The following is a 23042-nucleotide window of genomic DNA, read 5'->3' as shown; positions in this document are numbered from 1 at the left end:
AAAGAGGAAAGAGGAAAAAATGATGTTCCAGAAAACTCAGAGTTTAACAGGCAGTGGTGGGTTGCTACCGGTTCTCCCCAGTTCGGGAGAGCCGGTAGTGGAAATATTCATAGGAGAGAGAACCGGTTCGCTATGAATGTCCCTCCGCCCTGCCCCCGCACTATACCTACCTTTATTTCCTTTGTTTTTTGGTCAGCTGTAAGGTGCGGCTGAGGTGATTGCCATACTTCAGATGTTTTTTTCCCCTAATGTGCTTGCGCAAAGTGCAAGATTGGTGCATGTACAAGCGAAGCGGGCATGTGCGTGGCGATCTTGCGCAAAGCGCATGCACGATGTGAACCGGGGGTAAAACAGATTAGAACCCACCATTGTTAACAGGCCCCCCAAAGTGTCTCAGTAGATATCTAAAAAGGCTGGGAGGGAGGGTAAAACTGAGTGCAAATGTTACATGCTGAAGTTATATGGAGTGGTAGATACCACAGGTGTGATTGATGTCTCTCTGCACAGGTAGGGAATTGGTGGCCATCTGGGTGTGGCTGAAATGTCCCTCCTCGCATCCTTTATCATTGGCCATGTTGACAAGGACCCCCAGGAGTTGTGGTTCAGCAGTAACTGGAGGGTCATGTTCTCTTCCGCTGTAGTGCAGTCTCATTCAATGAACAGAGGACACAGTAGCAAAGCCTGGGACTATTGTGGCCCGCCAGTGGCCAACGGAGCTGGTGGCAGACTCAGACAGTAAGGAGGTTGGGGGGAACATGGGCCAGTCCTGGATTCTGGAGAAGGCTCTAATGCGTGCTCTGTGTCGAAAGCAGAGATGGTGCCAGGGCCATCCAACAGTTATCAGCTGCCTTCAGAGTTGGATATCAGTGGGGCAGAAGAACAGCTGGAGCCTGTTCCCAATGTGCACATGCACAGAGCTGCCAGGAGAAGGGAACAGCTAAGGAACAAGGGCCGACTCAGGAATAAAGGCACAGATGGACGGTGAATGGCCCCTCCCGTAGGGAATAAAGAGGAGCGAAGGGGATGGAGTTTGCAGGAGGCAGTTAGTTCAATTCATTAGGGTGAAGATCTGTTCCTGACTTCTTGCCAAGTAATTGTTGCTATAACATGGCATTTGGAAGATATCATCCTGGCCACTGTCCAAGCCTGATAAAGGTCTGTAGTTGTGAAATCTCATGAAAGACTGTTTGCCGGGACTTTGCTGGAGAGGAATTCCCTTTAATCTAAATAAAAGAGGTTTTATCAGGATGAGGAGTCTGCTTCATGATCTTGGGACTAATCAGAACAGGACAGTGTTCTGTTTTGTTGTGTGCCCCTGTCCCTTTCAGCCTTTGATTCTATATATTTCTGTGCCCCCCAGGCTGTGCCCCAGGCTGACCAATTAGCAATTAAAAAAACCTGCCTTTAAAAACAAAGAAATTCTTGATTACTTTTCATATTTTTTTTCTAAAGGAAAGAAGTGTGGATCCAAATATTGGGCAGAAATAATTTTCTGTCATACTGCCACTGTGTTTAGTAGTTACTGCGCAGGGGTGGGTTCTAAATTTTTTTACTACCGGTTCTGTGGGTGTGGCTTATTTGTGGGTGTGGCTTGGAGGTCATGTGACTAGGTGGGCGTGACTAGCTTGTCAGAGTCATTTCTGGAAGGTCCTCGCACTTACGACCAGTCCTCGCACTTATGACCCAACTCATTTGTTTGCTTTTAACAGTGATCAGCTGTAGGACGGCCCTTTGAAGCCCCGCGGCAAGAGTTTAAACAGTTTTTTTCCCTCTAGTCATCAGCTGGGACTCAGGAGGCAGCAATAGATTGGGGGTGGGACCAAATAAAAGGTAAGAATAACGTGGGGGGGGCGGGGGGGTGGGAGGGCGGGGGAGGGGAGAACCGGTTCGGTGACGTCATATCGTCACCGCTACCTGCTCGGCCGAACCGGACCGAACTGGGAGGAACCCACCATTGTTACTGCGTTGGACTAGGAACAGGGAGGCCCAGATATCAGCCTAACCTCAGCCATAAAAGCTTTCTGTGTGATGAAATGAAGTACCAATCACTTCCTCCCAACCCAAACTTACCACACAGGATTTTTGTGAGATAAATAGGAGAAGGGAGGGCTCTGCTCATTGTCTTCAGCTCCTGAATGAAAGGCAGATTATAAATGCAATAACCTGCCTGTAATAAATATGACTACTATTACTACTAGAATGACCTTGGATTTTGCTTGTATGTAAAGCAGCACCTCTAGTAATGTATTTCTACAACTGATCTCTAGAAAGAAAAATGGTTTGCTATCAACAAGTAGTTGAATAAGATGGTAAAGTGGTGGTTTAGTGCTGTGGTCGAGACCGAAGATGTTCAGAATGCAGGCAAAATACCTCACTGCCTTTTAAGACAAAAATATATATTAGGACAGTGCAAAGCACAGAATGGTTTTTAGGCTTTTGTGAAAGTTGTGAGGGATGAAATCTTTTAAAGGTCCCTCACCTGCTTCTGCATGGAATAGTGGTTTTGCCACTTCCCTCAACAAAGGTGGTCTCTGCATAGTCATGTACTGAAGATGTTCTTCTTGAAATGAGATAGTTGGTCAAGAGAAGTCACCCTCACCCTTCACATACACTTCTAAAAGAAAGCATTGAGGCAGAAAACAGGCCACCTTTGCTATATTAAGTGAAAGCTTAAGGTAGAATAAGGTTTATGCTGACCAGTGGTGAGTTGCCCCTGGTTTGGACCGGTTCGCAAGAACCAGTAGTAAAAATGGCGGGAGGCTCCGCCCATTCACCTGGACGTCATCAAAGTAGATCTGTGCATGCGCAGAAGCTTCTGCACATGCACAGAAGAGAGCATGCGCGGGCACGTTGCGAACCAGTAGTAAAGGTAAGTAGAACCCACCCCTGATGCTGACTTTACATAGTACATATGCTGTAGAAGTTGGCAACCCCTGGCCAACTTAGCCTGGGCTCAAAAACTGGGAGTATCTTGCCTAAACAAGTGATGCCAAAATACTAGTGAAAATAATACCTTATGGGCTACATAAACGTGCTCATAAAATCATCAGGAATTGAGCTTAATATGAAGAATGCTTTACTTAACACACACACACACACACACACACACACACACACACACACACACACTTATTGCTCTAATTAAAATCAGGACTCAGCACACAAATGAGTAGGTTCAACTTTTTCATAAGCTGATTTGTTTAAAACTGAGTTTTAATAGCACTCCATCTTCTCTTTAGTCTGAAGCTGTGTGTATCTTCTATCACTTTCAAATTCAATTGTCTCAATGTATTGTGTTTAAACTTGACTAGTCTACTATTAACTACACCAGTTAAAGTAAAATATTCCTGCGGTGTAGCCATGCTGGTTTCTTGCAGCAAAAACAGTACATGCTTGTGACCCTTGAAAAGACTAACACCTTTTGTATTGACAAAGTGCTGGTGGATTATAATTATCTCGATCCATGGAATCTTATATGTTTATATAATAACTTGATTGGTCTTTATGGCTGTATGAGACATTTTTCCCTTTGGCATTAATAAATGCCCTAAATTGAGAAGTTAGTGGACTAATAAATTATTAATTTCATTTTGTAATCCCCTTTATTTGCTGTCTCCTAAACAATACAGAGCTTTTGTCTGAATCTATCACCTTCCTTTTACAAGCATCTAATATCTCATTCCTGTTATTTCCCTCTAATGTTTACACCTACAGAAAGGTTCCTTTGAAACTAAATGAATGCCATTCTGTCTCCATTCTTACTTTTAATTTCTTAGCACTGAATGAGAGGGGGGGTGTGTTGCTTTCTGGGAAAACACTTTCTATCAAGGAACAAAGACAGGGGCAGAGAGCAAACAATGATCCTTATCCCCCCCCCCTCCGCCACCTTCTCTGTCTATTAGGCTTTTTTGTGCCTTCTTTCCCTCTGAGAATCAAACGAGATGTATTTTTCAAAGATTTCCCCTGCTATTAGAAGGATCATGGGGCTTCCCTATGGGCACTGCCTTATTAATTGATAATTTTGCTAGGCAGAAAAAGAGAGGAGGAAGGAGGAGGATAGAGCGCAACAAGAGTTAGATTTGATTGAAAAATCCAATCCACACTGCCCCTGGTGTTGACGGTCCAGAAAACAGCTACAGTGGGAATTGTTGCTATTTTCAGCACCATAGCCCTGAGCAGCGACAGAGGGTATGGAAAAGAGCCCTAGCTTCTCCTGGGTTGATACAGGCAACTCTACGTATTAGAGAAGAGATAACCCTGCCTCCTTGCAGAGTTCTAGCGATTTGGCTTCCTCTCAAGTTCTGGTGAGAGGCAAGCTCATTTGCTGTGTTGCGCTCATTTGCTGTGTTGTGTGGATGCAGAGGCTGAGAGAGAGAGCAAATATGCTGCACGTGAATCTTCCTATCCATAGGAAAAGACATGGCATCCTCCCGGGAGGGGTGGGAGGAGACTTTCTGAAGCTGCAGATTCCATCCAACCTTCCGCCTGGACCAGCTGATGCTTCAGAAAATTGGTGTAGGCAGCGTCAAGGAGATGATCCACCTCCCAGAGAGCTCAACACCTCACCGATGCTGCAGCTCAGCCCAAGTTTCTCACAGTTGTGATGCCCAGTTGAAGTCCGCAGATCCCAGGGTACTTTCTCTCTTTTGGGGATTCCTGTGTCCAGATCTCCTGGTTCTTCTTCTCCTTTTTCTTCTGATGGTTCATGAGATGGTTCAATGTGAAAAAGAATTCTGTTTAAGGATACAGCTCTTCTACTGAAGTGTGGCTCAAGTGCAGGTAAATCAATTCATTTAAAAGAAAAAACCACTTTAGTGTTTATGTACACGTGTTTCTCTCTCTCTGTGTGTGTGTAAAATCTGCACTTCCAATTATTTGAGAGATTGTCAGTAATTCCATTTATTTTTCAGAAAATTTTGCTTTATTAATGAATGGATTTCTATATGAGGGCAGAGGCTGGCATTTAATTCTCTGTAAAGTACCTGGTTTAATTGAGATGCAATAGAAGCCATCATTGTACTAAGGAAGAGGGGGAGGAGGAGAGGGGGAGGAGGAGAAGAGAAAATTGACTGATTACCAGTTCTCAGAAAATCTAGCACATTTCTTTAGACCTGATTTTTTCCTCTTCAGTGATCGCTATAAAATTATTGTTCACAGATTTAAATATGAGAATATATCTGCTCTCCATTTAGACTAAAATGGAGAAGTTTCTCCTAAGATCACAGATAAGCATGACCACAGGCAGTTTCAGAACTACTTTTTGGACTCCCAGAAATCTTGAAAACTGCACTGTTAAATTTTGAGGACAAACTGTCAGGAGTTGGTGGTATGACTTCATAATACGGTACTTTTGTTAGAAGAAGTCATGTATTCTCTTTTTAAAAAAAAGCTTAAAATGTACATACCCCATCGCAAAACCCTAGACATTTGTGCCCTGCCCACTTTGGTGATGCCTTCACACGACTTCCATAAACATGGCATCGCTTGATCACCATTTTTTAAAAAAAAAATATGGTACAGGCTATGCATACCCTGCTTTATATATGTAACTTTTTAAATGTTTGTGTACATTAATTCAGTATCTTTCCTCCAATCTTAAGAATGAATTTCTAGCCTGAACCTCCACTGGAGTAATTAGATCTGTAACAGAAAAAGGGAACATATTTTACTACCATTTAGGAATGAGTTGTACTCTTTCAAAGTATAATATTGTTTACTCTTTAGCCAATGTCCATGTTTACTTCGACAATTTCCCCAATTTTCATGCAGTTGAACTGCTTTGAGTAAATATATGTCAACAGCTCTCAGATTGAACAGGAACTCATAGAACTTGCTTATGAGTAAAGCTTTTCTATAAAATATACTCGTCAAATTTTCTTTGAGCTGAAGTCCCCCATTAACATACTGTACCAGATTTTATCTTGAGAAAATATTGGAATACTGGTTTTCTAGAAATGTCTGCTTATTGATGCATTCATGAAATATGGTGCGCGAATACGTGGTCATAATCTCCATCCCACTAATCCTATAGTTCCCTTTGCCCAGAAATAATTTTGTGGAATGGGATATAGTTACAGAATGGGATGTTCTTGGAGGTTTTTAACATCAACTGTTGCTTACTACCATCAGTGTAATATATATCCGTAGTAGATACGCTAACATCTACATTTCTATAAGCTAAAAGCTTTTAATAATCAACAAATTTTATATTTCACATTTCTTTCTTCTTCACCACCCATCTCCCTCAGTTTAATATGAGATTCCTGTTTTATTTGAAAACAAAGTGAATCCAACAAAGAAAACCAGATGTTGCCTGAATCTTTCAGTAAGATGAAATGCTTTAATATAAATCCTGTAGAGTGTAACAATGTACATCCTTACTGAGAAGCAATACCTACTGAATATGATTCAGGAAAGTAGGGGTGTTGACACTAAGAGTCATTTTAAATATGAATTAGCACAGAATGAGCAGAGATTTGATGATTTTTTAAATACATTCGCAAAATGAGTTTAATTAGGCAATATTCCCAATGCAAAGAAGCACTACCTATCTGTTTTGTTTTCTACTACATAGTTCTAATGCACGATGTGCTTAGTTTTCCCTCATATTATGTTCCACTACAAATATTTTATTTTGCTATAAATACTCTTAAGACCTATAGCAGTCCATAACAGTGAGGAGTCTGTACAGGACAGCTCTGTACAGAAAGTTGAAATGAGCCTAATAGTCATCATAATTCCCTAACAAGGGCAGACTTTAAGTCATCCCTAATATTTCCCCTACATGTACATTAGTGTCCAGGAAAAGAAAATGCTGTGAAGCATTGCATATATACCCTGTTTCCCCCAACATAAGACATCCCCTGACAATAAGCCCAATTGGGCTTTTGAGCGTATGGCAATAAGGCCAAGCGCTTATTTCAGGGTTCAAAAAATGTAAGACAGGGTCTTATTTTCAGGGAAACATGGATATATATATATTCTCAGAAGGTTTATCAGCAGCATACAGCAGTGTCTTGTTTCCCATACTTTGGCATAATAAAAAAAACCCTCATGCCAAATTTATTGATGCCAATGTGCTTATTTGCTTACTATTATGTAAAACTAATTTAGTGTGTGGGAAAATATTGATATACTGATAGATTCCACCCTATTAATAGCTACAAATAATACATAGCACATTTTGTATAATAACTACAAAGACTTTTGATAGATTATACCTCAATGGGTTGAAAGTAAAAATATTATAATTTAAGGCTAATGCAATATTTTATTACTACTTCTTGAATTTAACATGGTTGACTCAGCCTTCCATCCTTCCAAGGTCGGAAAAACAAGGATCCAGATTGTTGGGGGCAATATGCTGACTCTGTAAACCGCTTAGAGAGGGCTGTAAAGACCTGTGAAACGGTATATAAGTCTAAGTGCTATTGCTATTGCTATTGATAGCCACCTGAACATGGATCGCATTTGGATAGAATATATCCATTTAGATACATATTTCCTAATGATACCCTTCTATTTACCATATTCCAAACATCTACCCATCAGTTAAGCTGCTGTTCTGGATGTACAGTATAGTAGACGTAAGAAGATCATATTGTCTAAGGAGGAAGTAAATTACAGTCAAAAGAATTACTCTGTTTAGCTCAAATATTGGCTTTGGCTTAGCCAGCTTTTGTAGCTTGTAATACACAATTCTAGAAAAGAGACTCTGGGCTATATTATGAAGAATTTCTTTTTCAGATTATCTAATGAGCTACCTGTATTATTAAGTTTCAGTGTGTCAGATAAAGCCTATTTCCAAATACGTGTCTCTTTCTGACACTAACTGAAATTAACTGAGTATAATTATATATGTGTACAGTACTCAGAAATAGGCTTCATTGAAAATTAAAGAAATGAGCAGTTTTGGAAAACAATTATATGTGAAGCATAGCTGGAGCCTGGAACCTATCCCACTTGAGGGAAAAAGATAGAACATTAACATTGTAAAGGAAATGTGTTTCTTAATTATTTTGTTTTATGAATCATCCTCAGGGAGATCTAAAAGTGAAAGAAACAAAAACAAATCCCACTGATGTAAAATCCCCACTTCAGTAGGAAGAAAACAGTTTTGATTAAAATATTTGGGGACATCAAAACTCGTAGATCACCTGTCAGTTAGTAAAATAATGATGTAATAAGTGAAAATTCCCACCCAGGTTGGTCCTGGGACCTCAGACAGCAAGATTATCTTAAGGAGAGACTGTGAAGCTGTCCTTCGTGCTCATGCTGCTTGAACTAAGCGAAGGCAACATATTTAATTGATCTTGGGCAGGTGAAGAATAGGTGGAATGAAATGTGTTGAATATCAGTTCATGGGCAAGCCAACAGATTGTGTAAAGTGCCTCTAGGCTTCTTAGATTGGCATCTTGTTTCCAAAGGCAGCAAGCCAGGCAATCTTTGGCTATTCTGTGTAGAAATGCAGCTTGAAAACAATGACTTTTTTTCTCTGACTTGAATTCTTTTGTATTTGCAGAGTGATGTCTCTGTTCTGAGGTTCTGTAATGGATAGCCCCCACCCTAACCACATAGTAGGGTCACCCTATCTCTCCAAACAACTCAGTAAATGCACACTCTGTGATTACTGTAATAAACAATTACGCAGAGCTATTGATCTTGTGAAGGTAGCATGTCATTTTAATGTATTAATTTATTTTAGTTTAAGTTAGTCTATCCTATTTTTGGTCTTGAGTGCATTGCTATTGCTCTTATGTGAATGAAAAGAGATCAAGAGATGTTGCTGCCTGGTATATAAATCCAAGCGACAGCCTTATTCACACCTGTAAATGGAGAATACCCTTCAAAAAATTCTAAATTTTTAACTGGGGTCACCGCAGAGGAATGCATAAATATTCCTTCTGCAGGGACCCTTTGCCCAACGAGAGGGTATCCTAAAGAGAAATAGGCAGATAGAAGTAAGGGCAACAGGTTCTGAAGCATTCCACAAACACAATTCATGCTAGCCGCCTGGCTGGCATTTTTGACTTCATATTAAAAAAGAAATCTGCATTACCATTTTCACAATAGTTTCCATTCTAAAGCAATGTCTTCACAATCAGTTGGCTCTTTAGCAGGGCTTTAAGCTTAGCTGAAAACAGTGTTTTAATGCCCAAACTATATTCCAATGCCTGCAATGCCACCCCTGACCTGCTCCTGTTTTAGCTTTACCTTGAAATCTGGTAGGAAGTAGGTTCTAGCAGTACTACAGCAGAGCTTTGATCTCCAAAATGATGCTGCATGATCCTAAGGGGGCAAAAATGTCTGCTTGAAAGGGCTGCAAACAGCTCGTACCTTTTCACAAGCTTGAAGCATGTTTTTGGAGTCCCAATCCTGTAATGGAAATAAGAAGAACTGTATCCTCAGATATAATGGCAAAAGAAAACATTTATTGGTTAACCTTCTGTATGCTGAGGCATATGCAGAAATGCAACATTAAAAACCATTATTTAAATTGGGGAAAATCTCACCAAAGTGGGAGATCGCAGTCTGACGAATTGCATCCTCAATCATTCTGTTATGCAGACATTCAGAACTGTAAGTTTCCTATAAGTTAAATACCACTGTCAGACCTTGTTCTTCTAAGGGTTTAACAGTCTGACATTTAAAATCAGATTTTAATTTAGTTGCATGGTGGAGAATAGGATAGATAATGCCAAAGGTACAATCCATCTTGATATGAGCATCTTTTAAAAATAAGAAAAGAAAGGAGGCTATGCCTGATAAATGGAGGAGTAAGAGGCTATCCTACTGTCCTAGATACCTCTTAAGAGTTTCTTTGAATACAAGAATTCTTAATTTCCATTTGATTTCTTTAGCAGGGGCAGGAGGCTTGCTATTAATCTGAACATCAGAATAGCAAGAGCAATAGCACTTAGACTTATATACCGCTTTACAATGCTTCACAGCCCTCTCTAAGCAGTTTACAGAGTCAGCATATTACCTCCAAAAATTTGAGTCCTCATTTTACCCACCTCAGAAGAATGGAAGGCTGAGTCAACCTTCAGCCTTGGTGAGATTTGAACTGCCAAATTGCAGGCAGCCGGCAGTCAGCAGAAGTAGCCTGAAGTACTGCACTCTAACCACTGCACCACCATGGCTCATACTAGAAGGAGTCTAATAGCTTCTCAGCTTAACAAATTTTATTAAGGTCTTGTGAGTTACAGTTCTCTTTATCGAATGCATGGAACAGTTGGACCAAAGTAGAATAAACTGATTTATATTGGGATGAGGCTGGGAGAAGGAGGGGGGGGAAGGAAGAGGAAAAGACAGGCCGATTCAGGTTACACACGAGACAATTTATTTTCTTCATCACCACTCTACTTCATTTAAGTCACTCCAGGCATCCAATGAAGTGAGTTGCAGCTCACAAAAGCTGATACCTTTCAAAAAAAGTTGTTAGCCTGGAAAGATGCTACCAGACTCAGTTTATTTTTTGGCGACTGTAGCCTAACACCCTGTCTACAATTGCTACTAACTTAATTATAGCAAGAGTCCAAATAACAATAGGAGACGTGGGGTAGGATTGATTCCAATGAAATAAGACAAAAAACCATAGTACATGGAAATAATGGATGAGTTATTCTACAGCATTGGAAGTTTGAGAACCCAAATGTTTGCAAGTATAGCATGCAAACCTTTAGTCTTATACCTCCCCCTGCTGGGCTATGCTAATCTGTATTGCTGAAGTCTTTCTGACTTAAGGGCTCAAATGTCTTACAGTAAATGGACCGCTGTGGGACATAAGGGATGCTGGAGTGAATGGTTTTTCTTCTGATGCATCTGACTAGGCTTCTTGGGCTTTTCCCACTGGCGTTTCATTATGGAGCAAACACATCTGGCAACATCTTTTTTTCCTGCTATGCCCATTTGATGCAACATTCATCTCACCCCCCAGTCCATGAGTGAGACAGATTTAAAGCATCCTTAATTACACCAGTGTTAAGGGAATGTAAAGGGAATGAGCTACAACTGTGTCAGGCCCTCCTTAGAACAGAGTTTTCAGTTCAATGCTTGACTCTTTGCCTTGGAAGAGCCATTACATGACCCTGTCGCATTTATTTTTGCTCTATTCTACCTTCCTGGGTTCTGCTCTTATTGAATGTGACAGAAAAGGGGGATGATAGTGGGAACTGGTTTTAACCTGGGATACTTGCATGCATGCTAGTTAAAAGTTATTTTTGTTTTGAAAACAAACTAACTTAACTTTAAACTAGAGTACTGTGGACCTCTTAAGACATTTTTCCCCCTCATCTGGTATATTTTCAGTCAAACACAACACAAAAGGAATCCAACTTCAACCAAATTTGAACTTGCATATATGATGGCATGTAGGTGGAGTTGCTAGCCCTCTGCTGCTCTTCCCCAGTAGCATATTGGACACCTTGCGACCTGAGGGGCTCATCTTCTGGCGTCATATCTTTTTTTCCTTTTGGTACTGTCCATGGGGTTGTCATGGCAAAGATACTTGAGTGGGTTGCCATTTCCTTCTCCAGTTGCTAAACTGCCTAGAATTACTTCCACTCATGATAAGGAAAGAGATGCAAGACATCCATATCGCTCTTCTTGACTATTAGAAATACTGTTTAGCTCTTCTGAGCAGCCTTTAACATCAAGCATAGCATTATTACCCTTAAGCCTAGAAACATATTCTGACTGTGCTACAGTCTTTTGGATAATTGGATTTTAGGCTTAACTCCAGAGGTGTGCCATTCAGGTGCAACTGGTTTCAATAATATGCTTCACCTTGTGGAGGAACGGAGTTGCTTTAATTGGCCAGTTGGCACACACAGAAGTTATTATTACAAAGTTGAAGCAGAACTAGTTATTGTAGAAGTGGACTGACACTTGATTTTCTGGCATTAGTATAAAGGAACACTTCCCTTGACCAACCTCAAAGCAATACAGGTAGTCCTTGACTTATAACCACAACTGAGCCCAAAATTTAGTTTGCTAAGTGAGAAATGTGTTAAGTGAGTTTTGCCACATTTTCTGACTTTTCTTGCCGTATTTGTTAAGTGAATCACTGCAGTTGTTAATTTAGGAACATATCTGTTAAGTGAATCCGGTTTCCCTATTGACTTTGCTTGTCAGAAGGTCACAAAAGGTGATCACATGATCACGGGACTCTGCAACCGTTATAAATATGAACCACTTGTCAGGCATCCGAATGTAAATCACATAACCATGGGGATGATGCAATGGTCATAAGTGTGAAAAATGGTCATAAGTCACTTTTTTCAGTGCCATTGTAACTTCGAATGGTCACTAAACGAATTGTTGTAAGTCAAGGACTATCTGTGCACTCTTTTAAAGATCCACACAACCATACCTAATATTAATCCCTGTATTTCATTTTTACAGAAAGGGATTCAAATCATCCCAACTTTTCCTTGCCTGAGAAATCCTAATTCATTGACTCAATAAAACTCTTACTGGAGGATTTCTAAATTAGGAACACAATCCACCCCCATGTCTTTCAAACCTTGAGTGACTCTGTCTAGCACCCAAACATCTCTGTTACCCAACCATGAGGATGTCGATAGGCATCAGAATGTGAATTGAGCCTATTTGTACTTAACAGTATGTTGAGAAATTGTATGGCAATGCTGAAGGGGGAGAATTTGCATCATGACATCAGAAAGAGTTTTTTGTCCCTTGTTCTTTCTTGCCTCCATGGTTGGCTACACAAAAGTTCTTCTACCAAAGGCCAAGTGAAAAGAGAGAAAATTATAAAACACTTGGGAAGTCATTGTGCTAATTTTGATATTCATTAAATTGCATTTAGGGTTTCCCCCCCTTGCTTTTACTTGCTGGAATAGGCCCATAATAATTTGCTCAACAGGCAAAAGAGATTTCTACACTGAAAGTTTTCTCTCCCTTAAGAATTCCTCTCTTTGGAATTGTTTCTTTGAATATCTGGATACTCAAAGAGCCTGTTCTGACACAGGCTGTGCTTCAGTCACTGTTGCAAGATGGGAAGCTATATAAATAATATAAACAAACACCTGTGTAAACATCTAGAAACTCATCCTTGCAACACTAGCCATAAAAATGTTCCAAGTTTTCCTACTCTAAGAGTGGACAGAGAGACCTTGACTTATGTCATTAATGATTTGGGAATAAAACTTTATGGATAAGTTGTGAGTCTTTTATTTGGAGAATCTCATCTCTCCAAAACTCTTGGGCATGTTGTAACATTCATGGTAACTGTGAATGTCAAAAGAGAACAACAACAAAAGGAGAACAGATGGTATATTTATAAATAAATAAAATTTTATTTTATACAATTTTCTATCAAAAAATAGGTAAACTAATGATTGTGGAATTTTCTTACATAGTTTCTGTAAGAAGTGATGCAAGTATGCTAATTAAGATAATTACAAATATTTAAAATGCATAATAGAAATGATAAATTACTAAATATATTGCATGTACAGAATATACAGAAGCAGAATCTATTTGCCAGATTGAAACAATTGACAGAGAAATCAGAGCTTTGCTATGGCTTCACATCAATCAATAATACTTGCTTATTTAGGATATTAATACAGAGACATGATTTGGCTCTCATTGAAATGACACTTGTGGAAAATAGTCAGAAGTTGGATGAAGTAATAGACACGTTGGGAGTTTATTGTTTACTGCCAAATTTTGTCCAGCCAGTTACAGCCATATATTGTCACATACCGCACTATATTTATGCTTCTCATTGTTTGTTCTGTGCATGTCACTTATGGAACAATTGTTCTTTTTCGGAACAATTTTCCTAACCTTGTTTCCTTTAGATGTGTTATGATTGCAATTCTCAAGAATTTCATGAGTTTTGACTTGCAACCCCAACACTTCTAGAAGGCACTAACTGATTGTGGGCCATCAGGTCAGTGTCTTAGAGCAGGGGTGTCAGACTCGATTTCATTGAGGGCTGCATCAGGGTTGTATTTGACCTCAGAGAGCCAGGGTGGGCATGGCCAGCTTGACATCACTCTTGTCGGATGTGTGTGCCTGTGGTGGCCTGAGTGTTCTGCCAGCAAAAACGGGCTCCCGAGCTCCATTTTCAACCACAATGGTGTCCTGCAGTCCTCTGCTAGTGAAAACGGCTCTGTTTTCACTGGTGGAGGACTGCAGGAGGCCATCGCAGCCTAAAAGAGTCTGGGAGGGCTGCACATGACCCTCCCGAGCTCCATTTTCACTGGCAGAGGCACCACGGGCTGGTCCTTCACTGTTTCCAGGGCGGCCCCATAGGCCAGATCTAAGCGCCCCGCCGGCCCACAGGCCTTGAGTTTGACACCCCTGTCTTAGAGGTCACATAGACATATGTTTTTCATAATGATCTATCCTTAACTTGATTCTTCTGGTCTTCTAATAGTGCACCCGTCACAATTATAAGTGATTGCCTCCATGTTTTTTTTTTTTTTAATTTGATTTATATGCCGCCCTTCTCCGGAGACTCAGGGCGGCTTACAGTGCGTTAAGCAATAGCCTTCATACTTTTGTATATTTTTATACGAAGTCAGCTTATTGCCCCCACAAACTGGGTCCTCAATTTACCTACCTTAGAAAGGATGGAAGGCTGAGTCAACCTTGAGCCTGGCGAGATTCGATCTTACTTTAATTGCAGACAGCTGGTGTTAAATTACAGTGCTTAGTCTGTTGAGCTATCCAGGCTCAACAGACTGTTTGTCTTCTCCTTCTTTTTCCTTCCACCTTTCTCAGCATTAAAGCTTTCTCCAGAGAGCTAGGTCTTTGTATCATATGAGCCTGGTCATTTGTACCTCAAACTTCGGATAAATTTGCTTGATTGTTTTCTTGGCTACCTAAAAGACACTACAATAGAGAAATATTAAATATTACAACTATTCTGAGTTCAGTGTTCTTTTCCCCCAAATCCTATGAAATTTTTAAGAAACACCTCAATCTGATGAAACCCACTCACAGGAAATTGTGACAGATTTTGTCCCAACATCTCAAGATTAAGTGCTCTTTTAACCATAAAAATAACTTTAAGAGGCATAAATGTTTGTTCGAGTGGACAACACAACTATAATCTGAGCCAATTCAAGACAACGTCCTTGTATCTCCTATCTCCCATGTGTGATTGCAGCATCTCTCTCCTCTCCAGACTTAAATAATTATTTTAGCTTTACAATTATTTTAAAGTTCAGGAAACTCGTTAGAGGATTTCCCCATGCTTCCAGTTCTAAAGCATAAGCAAGCCATCTTCTACATTAAAACCGTGGCTTGAGGCTATTCTATCTTCTGGGCAGGATTCAATATTTGGAACACAGAAGCAGCAAGCTCTTACCCAAGTAATTATTTGAGTTTAACCTAATTTAGCTGGGAATGAAGGACAAAACTGCAAATAAAGTAAGTAAGAGTAAAAAAAAAAAACTAAGATAAGTTGCTGGGGTGGGATATGAAAATTGTCAAGGATATCCATGGTGCTACTTATTAAAAAAATGTTGACTTACTCTGAATATGTAGCCTTAGTTGCTTCAGCTCCAAGTCTGACATAGCGATGGGCTGATGTCAAGTCCACCAAGGTAAATGGAATATCTTTGAGGATAGTCCCAAAGGTGCTTTTTCAAGAGGCAACTGGACTTTCTGTTTTTTCTTTGAAGACGTTTCACTTCTCATGCAAGAAGCTTCTTCAGCAGTGAATGGCTGGTGGGGAATAGAAGGATTTATACTCCTAGCGGACAGCTGGTCATTTGCATTCTTTTAGTGAGTTGTTAAGGCCACCCGGAGGCTTATCTGTGTTGTCAGGGTCACCTGAGTTCTGCACATGGGTGTGGAGCCTCCTTGGAACTGGTTGTAGACTGGAGATAGATGATGTTGTATCTCTCCCCCTCTGATGAGAGAGGGTGTTCAATTTTGACATACTGTAGATTGCCTCTTTGACCCCTCTTTCAAACCAGTGGTCCCCTCTGTCCAAAATGTGGACTTTGCTGTCTTCAAAAGGGTAGCCTTTGTCTTTTAAATGCAGATGGACTGCTGAATCTTGTCCTGATGGGTTTGTTCTCCTATGTTGTGTTATGTGTTTATGAAGTGGCTGTTTTGTTTCCCCAATGCACAGATCTACACATGGCTTACTGCAACGTGTACTGCACGTTGCTCAGTTTGTGTATGGGTGTTTTATCCTTGGGGTGGACAAGCTTCTGCCTTAGTGTATTCTTCGGTTTGAAGTATGCACTTCAAACCGTGTTGGCTGAAGATCCTCCTGAGAACATACATGCCAAATCAGGTGCTAGTTTGCTTCCAGGTCCAATTCAAGGTGCTGGTTAGAACTTTTAAAGCCCTAAATTGCATGGTACCAGGTGCAATTATTTGTGGGACTGTCTCTCCTCAATGCTATCCCATTAGAATGGGCGAGTTGCAGGTTCCATCGGCCAAGGATCTTCTGTTAATGAGATTCAGAAAGAGAGACTTTTTTTGCTGTGATTCCCATCCTCTGGAACATCATTCCCCCAACATGAGGTTAGCACCAGACTAGCTGGTCTTCTGTAAAGCCCTCAAATCTTGGATATACTACCAGGCTTGGGATTCCAAGGAAATGGGGCACCTGTTAAATAGTTACCCTGTGCATAGTTAGACTGCATGCCCCTGTCTTTTTGTTACCATATACTTTTAAATGTGGTGTTTAACTGCTTTTAATAAATTTTAATGTTGGAAAGCTGTGATTTTTATGTTTTCATTGTATACGCTGCCCAGAGTAACATGTGAGTGAGATGAGCAACCAAATAAATTTAATAAATAATGAATGGATGCAAGAAACGTTTTAGAATAACGAAATAAGACAGGTATAAATATTAATCAAGAGCGAACTGGTAGCAAAGGTAAGTGAAACCCACCACTGATTCAAAGGGCCAATGAATTATATAGTCGCCGCTTAACACTGAAACTTTTGTCCCTATGCAGAGATGATGGGACTACTCATCACACCCTTTGAAGCCAAGCTAGATAGCGAGAGGGTATGCAATACATCTGGAGGATGTGGAAGGCTGCCATAGTTACGTAGCCAGAATATTGATTGAATCCCTAATAAAGCCAAGGTTTAGCAAGACTGTGCAAGGCTTCAGGCCTTTGAATTGAAGTGTTGTACATGGTCTTTCGGCTGGTTTCCAGACTAGCATCATCCATTTCAATCCATCACGGTTCTTTAATGAAGTGTTTGTGGCTATATTTGATGGGAGAGATTGGAGGGGAAAGAAAGAGGAAAGGAATGGTATAAATCAATTGAGTTAGCACATCAATTGAATTTAGTAGTTAGGATGAGACAGGTGCTGAGCGCAGAACTCCTGTAGCTTTACAAAGATTCATTGCCAGCAGCAGAGGACGGAATAACCATTCTTTCAAATGTGACTGCTCAACCAAGGCTATTTAGATTGACCAAGGTTTCAAGCCAGGGCTGGCTCACCCCATAGGCATGGCACACAACCATTCCTTTAGCCTGGAAGGCGCGACTAATTCCAACTGAGATTTCTCCTTATCTGTCTTTTGATCTCTGGGGGTAATTTGGGACAAGTAGAAGCTGCCATGTTATTATTTCGACAGTAATTCCACATTCAGATTTTACATCTCTAGTAAATGCACAGATGTGCTTCTCTGAAGAGCCAGCTGCTGTAATGCAAACACTCACTTGCAGAGATGAATACATGAACTGGAATATTTTACTCCGTGTGAATCTTTGTAAGTAGCATGAATGATGTATGTTTACTTATTTGCCTTTCTTGCTTTTTATTTTTTTGACAGAAATTCAAAAGAGTGGCCATCTTATTGGTCCCATGAATATTTTGCAGTGAAGTCCAGGGGCATTTTTGAGACACTTGCCAACATGTTCATGGACAAGAACAGTACTCCTTTATCCAAGAAACCAAACAAGAAAAAAACCAGGCCTCAGGGTTTGCCTTCTCCAGCTCTTTGCTGTGCCTGTGGGCTTTGCATCATGCTAGCAGGTATTAACATCACTCTGGTAGGAGCATTTGCTTTTGGGACTTTCCTGCCTGTCAACAACCCTCCCATCATCATTGGTCCCATCCTTCTGGTGGTGGCATTCACTTTCTTTGGAGCTTGTTGCATTTGCAGCCGAAGGCCCCCTGCTCATACCACAAGAAAATTCAAGCCAGGAGCCAATATTGGACTCATCAAGCCTGGGAACACAGCCTTTGAAATTGAAACAAGTGAACATACTGTGCAAGACACAACAGCTGTGCAGTTGAGCCCAACCAACTCTCCAATGTCTTCCAAAAGGTCCACGCCAATCCATGAGAATTCGAAGACCTGTACACTTTTTACAATGGACAACAATGGTCCAGTTGCAAAATATACAGCAGGGGGAGAATCGATACATCTGAATTTGCCCAGAGACGTTGCCATGTCATAAACCAAACTGGAGAATATTTATGAGTATGTGGGTAGAAGGCACTTCAACACAACCAGATGGTTAGATGAGTTTCCAACACAGCAAGCATCTGGAATCCAATTTAGATTTGACCAGCTCATGCATTAGAATATATTGAGAAATTTAAGGGAAAGACACAATAAGGTGGCAATTAGTAATCAATACACAGCTGTGATGGGAAGTGCCAGACACTGGTGGAAAAAGTCTGAATTTTCAGCAGTGACATTAAAATGAAAGATGGAATACATAAATCAATAGCATGCAGCTACTGATTCATTATATTAATGGGTTGGTGAATAATAATGTGATGATAAGGATTTGGTGATGCAAGGCAGTAGAAAATTACAGATTCTTTCATGAATGTTAGAAGAGTGGATTGTGCGGAATATTGATTACAAATGAAAGAGAATTGGTATTCTGATTTAAGTGGTCACTTTGCTTCTCTTGAGGCTATTTGATATACTACTTTAATGCTATCAAAATGAATTTTCCTCTTGATTTTATCACATTCTTATTGCATTTGGTAGATGAGAAAGGTTACTTAAATTAATGTACATCAGATAGCATATTATCTTTTCTCCATCCTCTGCTTTTCGGAATCAGTTGTTACACATGTATCTGGCAGCTGAGTCAGACACGTTGGGTTGTATATGAACATCTGATATATACTGTATCATGGAAAATTTTAAAAAATGAGAAAATGTGAGAATAGACAAAATGCACCATGTAACAGGGGACATGGTGTAAATCAATGAAAGATGATTTACATTTACTGTAGTTTGGGATCTATAGGATTGTCTTATCCTAAATCGGTCCTTTAAGATGTACGCTATGGAGGCATACAGAGATGTATATATTACATGCCATTTGAGAAGGGACCACAATGTCCATAATAGAAACTTGGCCAGCTTTGCATCTTAGGAGATCTTTCTCATGGGGAAAATAGTAACCAGACCTTTCCTTATGCAACAAATTGTGTGCTCTTATGTAATGTTTGTCAGTGAAAGAATCTCTTTTGTTGTTCTTTCCAATCACTTCAGACCAATTTACTTCTCAGTGACTTTAATGAGGATGGTGCTTGTTTGCAAATAAAGCAGACTTTATGTTTGGATAATTACTGTGAGTGGTGTCTGCAGACTATGGTTAAAAAAGAAGAAGAAGAAGTCAAGTTGGCAAATGCAAAAAAAAAAAAAAAACAGGCAGAGCTTTGATAACCTGTTGCAGCCACCATCTTGGCTGTTGTGATTATACCCTGCAGATGCCCCTCATTAGGGTCAATACAGGCTGGAAAGCTCTAAAGGTGCACGAAGAACATGGCAAGCATTGCTAATCCAATCCAAGTCCTTTGTTCAACTTCAGTTTGACTCACTGTTTACTTCTAGATATTGTTTGTCTCCTATGTATCATATTTAGGTGGATGGCTTGTCTGCTTTTGCTTTCTTTGGCAGCAGTCCAGTGATTGTTTACATGCTTAGTTGAGAAATGTAAGCTCCAGTTGGAATGTCCAAGAACTCTTCGTCATCTAAATGCTCTCCTGCCCCCTCTTTTCTGTATCTCATATTTCATAAAATGTTCTGATTCTTTTGATTCTTCCATTTCATAATTCTGGCAGAGATTGGAATTTTTGTTTGGATTCATCTTGTTTTCTGTTTTTGCAATGTTAGCCAAAAAAATACTTAGGGAAGGGAACCAAAAGAACTTGATGGCACCTTGCCGTCTTTTAAACGATATGGGATGAATTCAAAACAGAATCCATAAATTAGCATAAATTGAACATAAACATAAATTATGCAGAAAATGAAAGAAAAATGAAGGGAGAGGTTGACAGTATTGGTATCTTCTTTACAAAAGTGTTAAATTCCAGCTGATGAGGAATGTTTGATATCATTTTGAAAAGCTCTGGAAATTGCATGTCAATGTTCTGCTTTTGTTGCTTATTATTTTGACTCATGAAAAAATAGTAAATAATCTTTAGGTCAAGAGACTGATTATCACTTTCCCTTTGACTGCATCTACAACCAAAATGAGATGCTCTAGAACAGGGGTCTCCAACCATGGCAACTTTAAGCCTGGCGGACTTCAACTCCCAGAATTCCCCAGCCAGCAGGGAGTTGAAGTCCGCCAGGCTTAAAGTTGCCATGGTTGGAGACCTGTGCTCTAGACCAATAAGAAGAACTGAGGCAGTTGCCTCTAGTTTCTTTTCTCTCTCTCCCACTTTCCCCCTCCAATCCCTGTAGATGCTTCTGTGCATTGGCCATTTGTTAGGTGGAGTAAAAGCTATATTAAAGGCTACAATACAGATCCCCTAGCTTTTGACTTGATGCTGCAAACTCTCTTAAGTCAGTTGACAGTCTAGCGGATTGAAATGGGGGCAGAGCTGAATTGGGCAGGCCAAGTTATCTCTAATAAAAACGAGCTCCAGGATTTCCCTTTGAAAGTATGTATTTTAAAAAAAAACACCTGTAGGGCTGCGTCATAGTTTCCTGGATACGTTTTAGGTCCTTTATTTGTGCCTTCTGTATAAATCCTCTATAACACGATCTCTTTTGTAAAGAGGTTGCATTACAGGGCTGGGTAAGGGTTCCTTCTGATGAATATGTCAGAACATGGGGATAATGGAATGTCAGATCAATAAGAGGTAGAACATGCATGCAACATATATTTAGCCTGTGAGAAGATGTGACTGAATCATGCAGCTTCCACCAGATGAATAATCTAAAGTGAATTCTATCTGGAAAGAGATTCATCAAAGGTCCCGAGGATTCTACATCATACTACCTGGTAGTATGTGTAATTTAATCCAGGGGAAGCTAAATTCTAAGTTGAAAAGCATAGGATTGCACATTAAGAGCAATTGATATAGCAAGAATGAAGAGAATTGCTTTCAGCAAAGACAAGCATTCAAATCTCACTTAAGAAAGTATTCGTGGTTTATCTTGTAATAAGTTTGAACAGCTAATTACATTTCCATTGTGCTGCTACCTAATTATTATTGAAATGTTTTATGGTAAATTAACTCCAATTGCAGATTTAAAAAAAAGACACAGCCACTTGCATGTGACGTTCTGTCTTTTTGCTAGCAAGATACTAAGACCTAAGAATTCTCTCAAGATATCATCAAAAAATATCTAACATTTGAAAGAGATTTTCATGGAAGGTCAATATCTTTTCAGCAAAACCATTGAAAAGACAAATGGGTGTGAGTTATTTTTATTTTTCAATGTTTTTTGTCTTCAAAATGTTATTAGTTTTGCATACTAAGGAAGTTCTTGGGTTATTTTTAAAAACAAAGCAAAACAAAACAAACATCTGTCAGAATTCATTAAGAGAATATTGGAAAAAAGGGGAGAGTGTGGAATTCTGATTGGTTCTATTTGGTTCCAATCTGGATATATGTGGAATCACGTCGATTTCATTGTGCAAATTGCTTGTGACAAGTTCTGTATGGAAAATCAGTCTTTGAAGTTTAACATGTGGTTATGTTCTGGTATCAGTTTCCATGTTTACAAAAGCAATTGGCTGTTTAACACATTTTCAGTGCTCTCCATGTGTTCAATAAAATATATTCGGATACGATCTTGGTTTTCTGCAGCTAATCTGGGAAGCCTCCTTCTTTTCAGTGGAAACATACTGTTACTTTAAGAAAACGACATTGGATCTGTTAAAAAAAAGGTCAACAGCTTTCCAATGGTGTATGGGTAATCATAAGAACTGGAGATGAGAATGATTACCTACACTTATAGACTTTTAGACTGTATGTGACAACCTCTTCAGAACTATTTAGCCTGGATTCTACTGTGCTCTGCCAGTCTGTTTCTCTTCTAGCACACCATTAGATCCATGAGTCACTGGAAAACATAAGAGTTACTCAGAAAAAAATCAGGTGAGTTCAGAAAAGAAGGAAATGTTTGATCTCACGAAGTCATGGGTTCTTTCGGTCCTGCTGGATGATTTGATGGGTCTAAGTTACCGGTATGATCTTAACTTTAGATGTCGGGCTTTGAAAACTGAGTCATGGACAGTCATGGAAAGCTTTGGTGGGTCACAGTTTCAGTGTTTATATCTAGTACTAAATATCAGCTGCACAAGTAAAAATAAGAATAAAGAGCCACCTTTGGAATGACACAGAAGAAAATAGATGATTTATTTTATTAATTTTTTTATTAAATTTAAAGATGATAACAGTAGACCATAACTTCTTCATCATTCATTCACTGATGGGCAAAACAAGGCAAGGTAAATCTGTATTGGAGCCCTTATTTGGATGAGGCATGACAGTGACAATGATGGTCCAAGCTAGAATTGCTTTTTATAACAAAGAGCACAGCACAGTCTTCATTGTCTTTCTAATATGGGCAAGAAGCATAGTATTGGTGATCCTTCAGGTCTGAAGAAGACACACTGTGAAGATGGATGATGGCTCTTCAGTCCCAGTCTGGAAACACAAATTCTAGTACAATGGGGCATTGGAAGTTCATGGTTATAATAACTGTGGGTATTATTCTGTGATGCCACTCATTGTCCATCCATTTTTGGTGGTACCCATCTTCAAAACCGGTGTAGGCTTCATAACACAGGACTTGCCAGTGGGTTATGTCAG

At 39.8% G+C, this 23042-nt stretch overlaps 1 protein-coding gene across 1 annotated transcript; it reads left to right on the top strand.

Moving 5' to 3' along the window:
- Positions 1-4247: 4247 nt before the first annotated feature.
- On the top strand, positions 4248-22019 carry TMEM275 (transmembrane protein 275). Its single transcript, XM_087889703.1, has 2 exons — positions 4248-4779; positions 17794-22019. The coding sequence occupies exon 2, from the start codon at positions 17876-17878 to the stop codon at positions 18422-18424; it is 549 nt and encodes a 182-aa protein (XP_087745829.1). The 5' UTR covers positions 4248-4779; positions 17794-17875; the 3' UTR covers positions 18425-22019.
- The last annotated feature ends 1023 nt before the right edge of the window (positions 22020-23042 follow it).

This window comes from Pantherophis guttatus, chromosome 3 (genome assembly GCF_059756535.1).
Source record: "Pantherophis guttatus breed Tessera chromosome 3, ASM5975653v1, whole genome shotgun sequence".
In the NCBI taxonomy this organism is placed as follows: domain Eukaryota; kingdom Metazoa; phylum Chordata; class Lepidosauria; order Squamata; family Colubridae; genus Pantherophis; species Pantherophis guttatus.
Note: the sequence above shows the minus strand (reverse complement) of the source record. Positions and strands in the feature narration are given on the sequence as shown.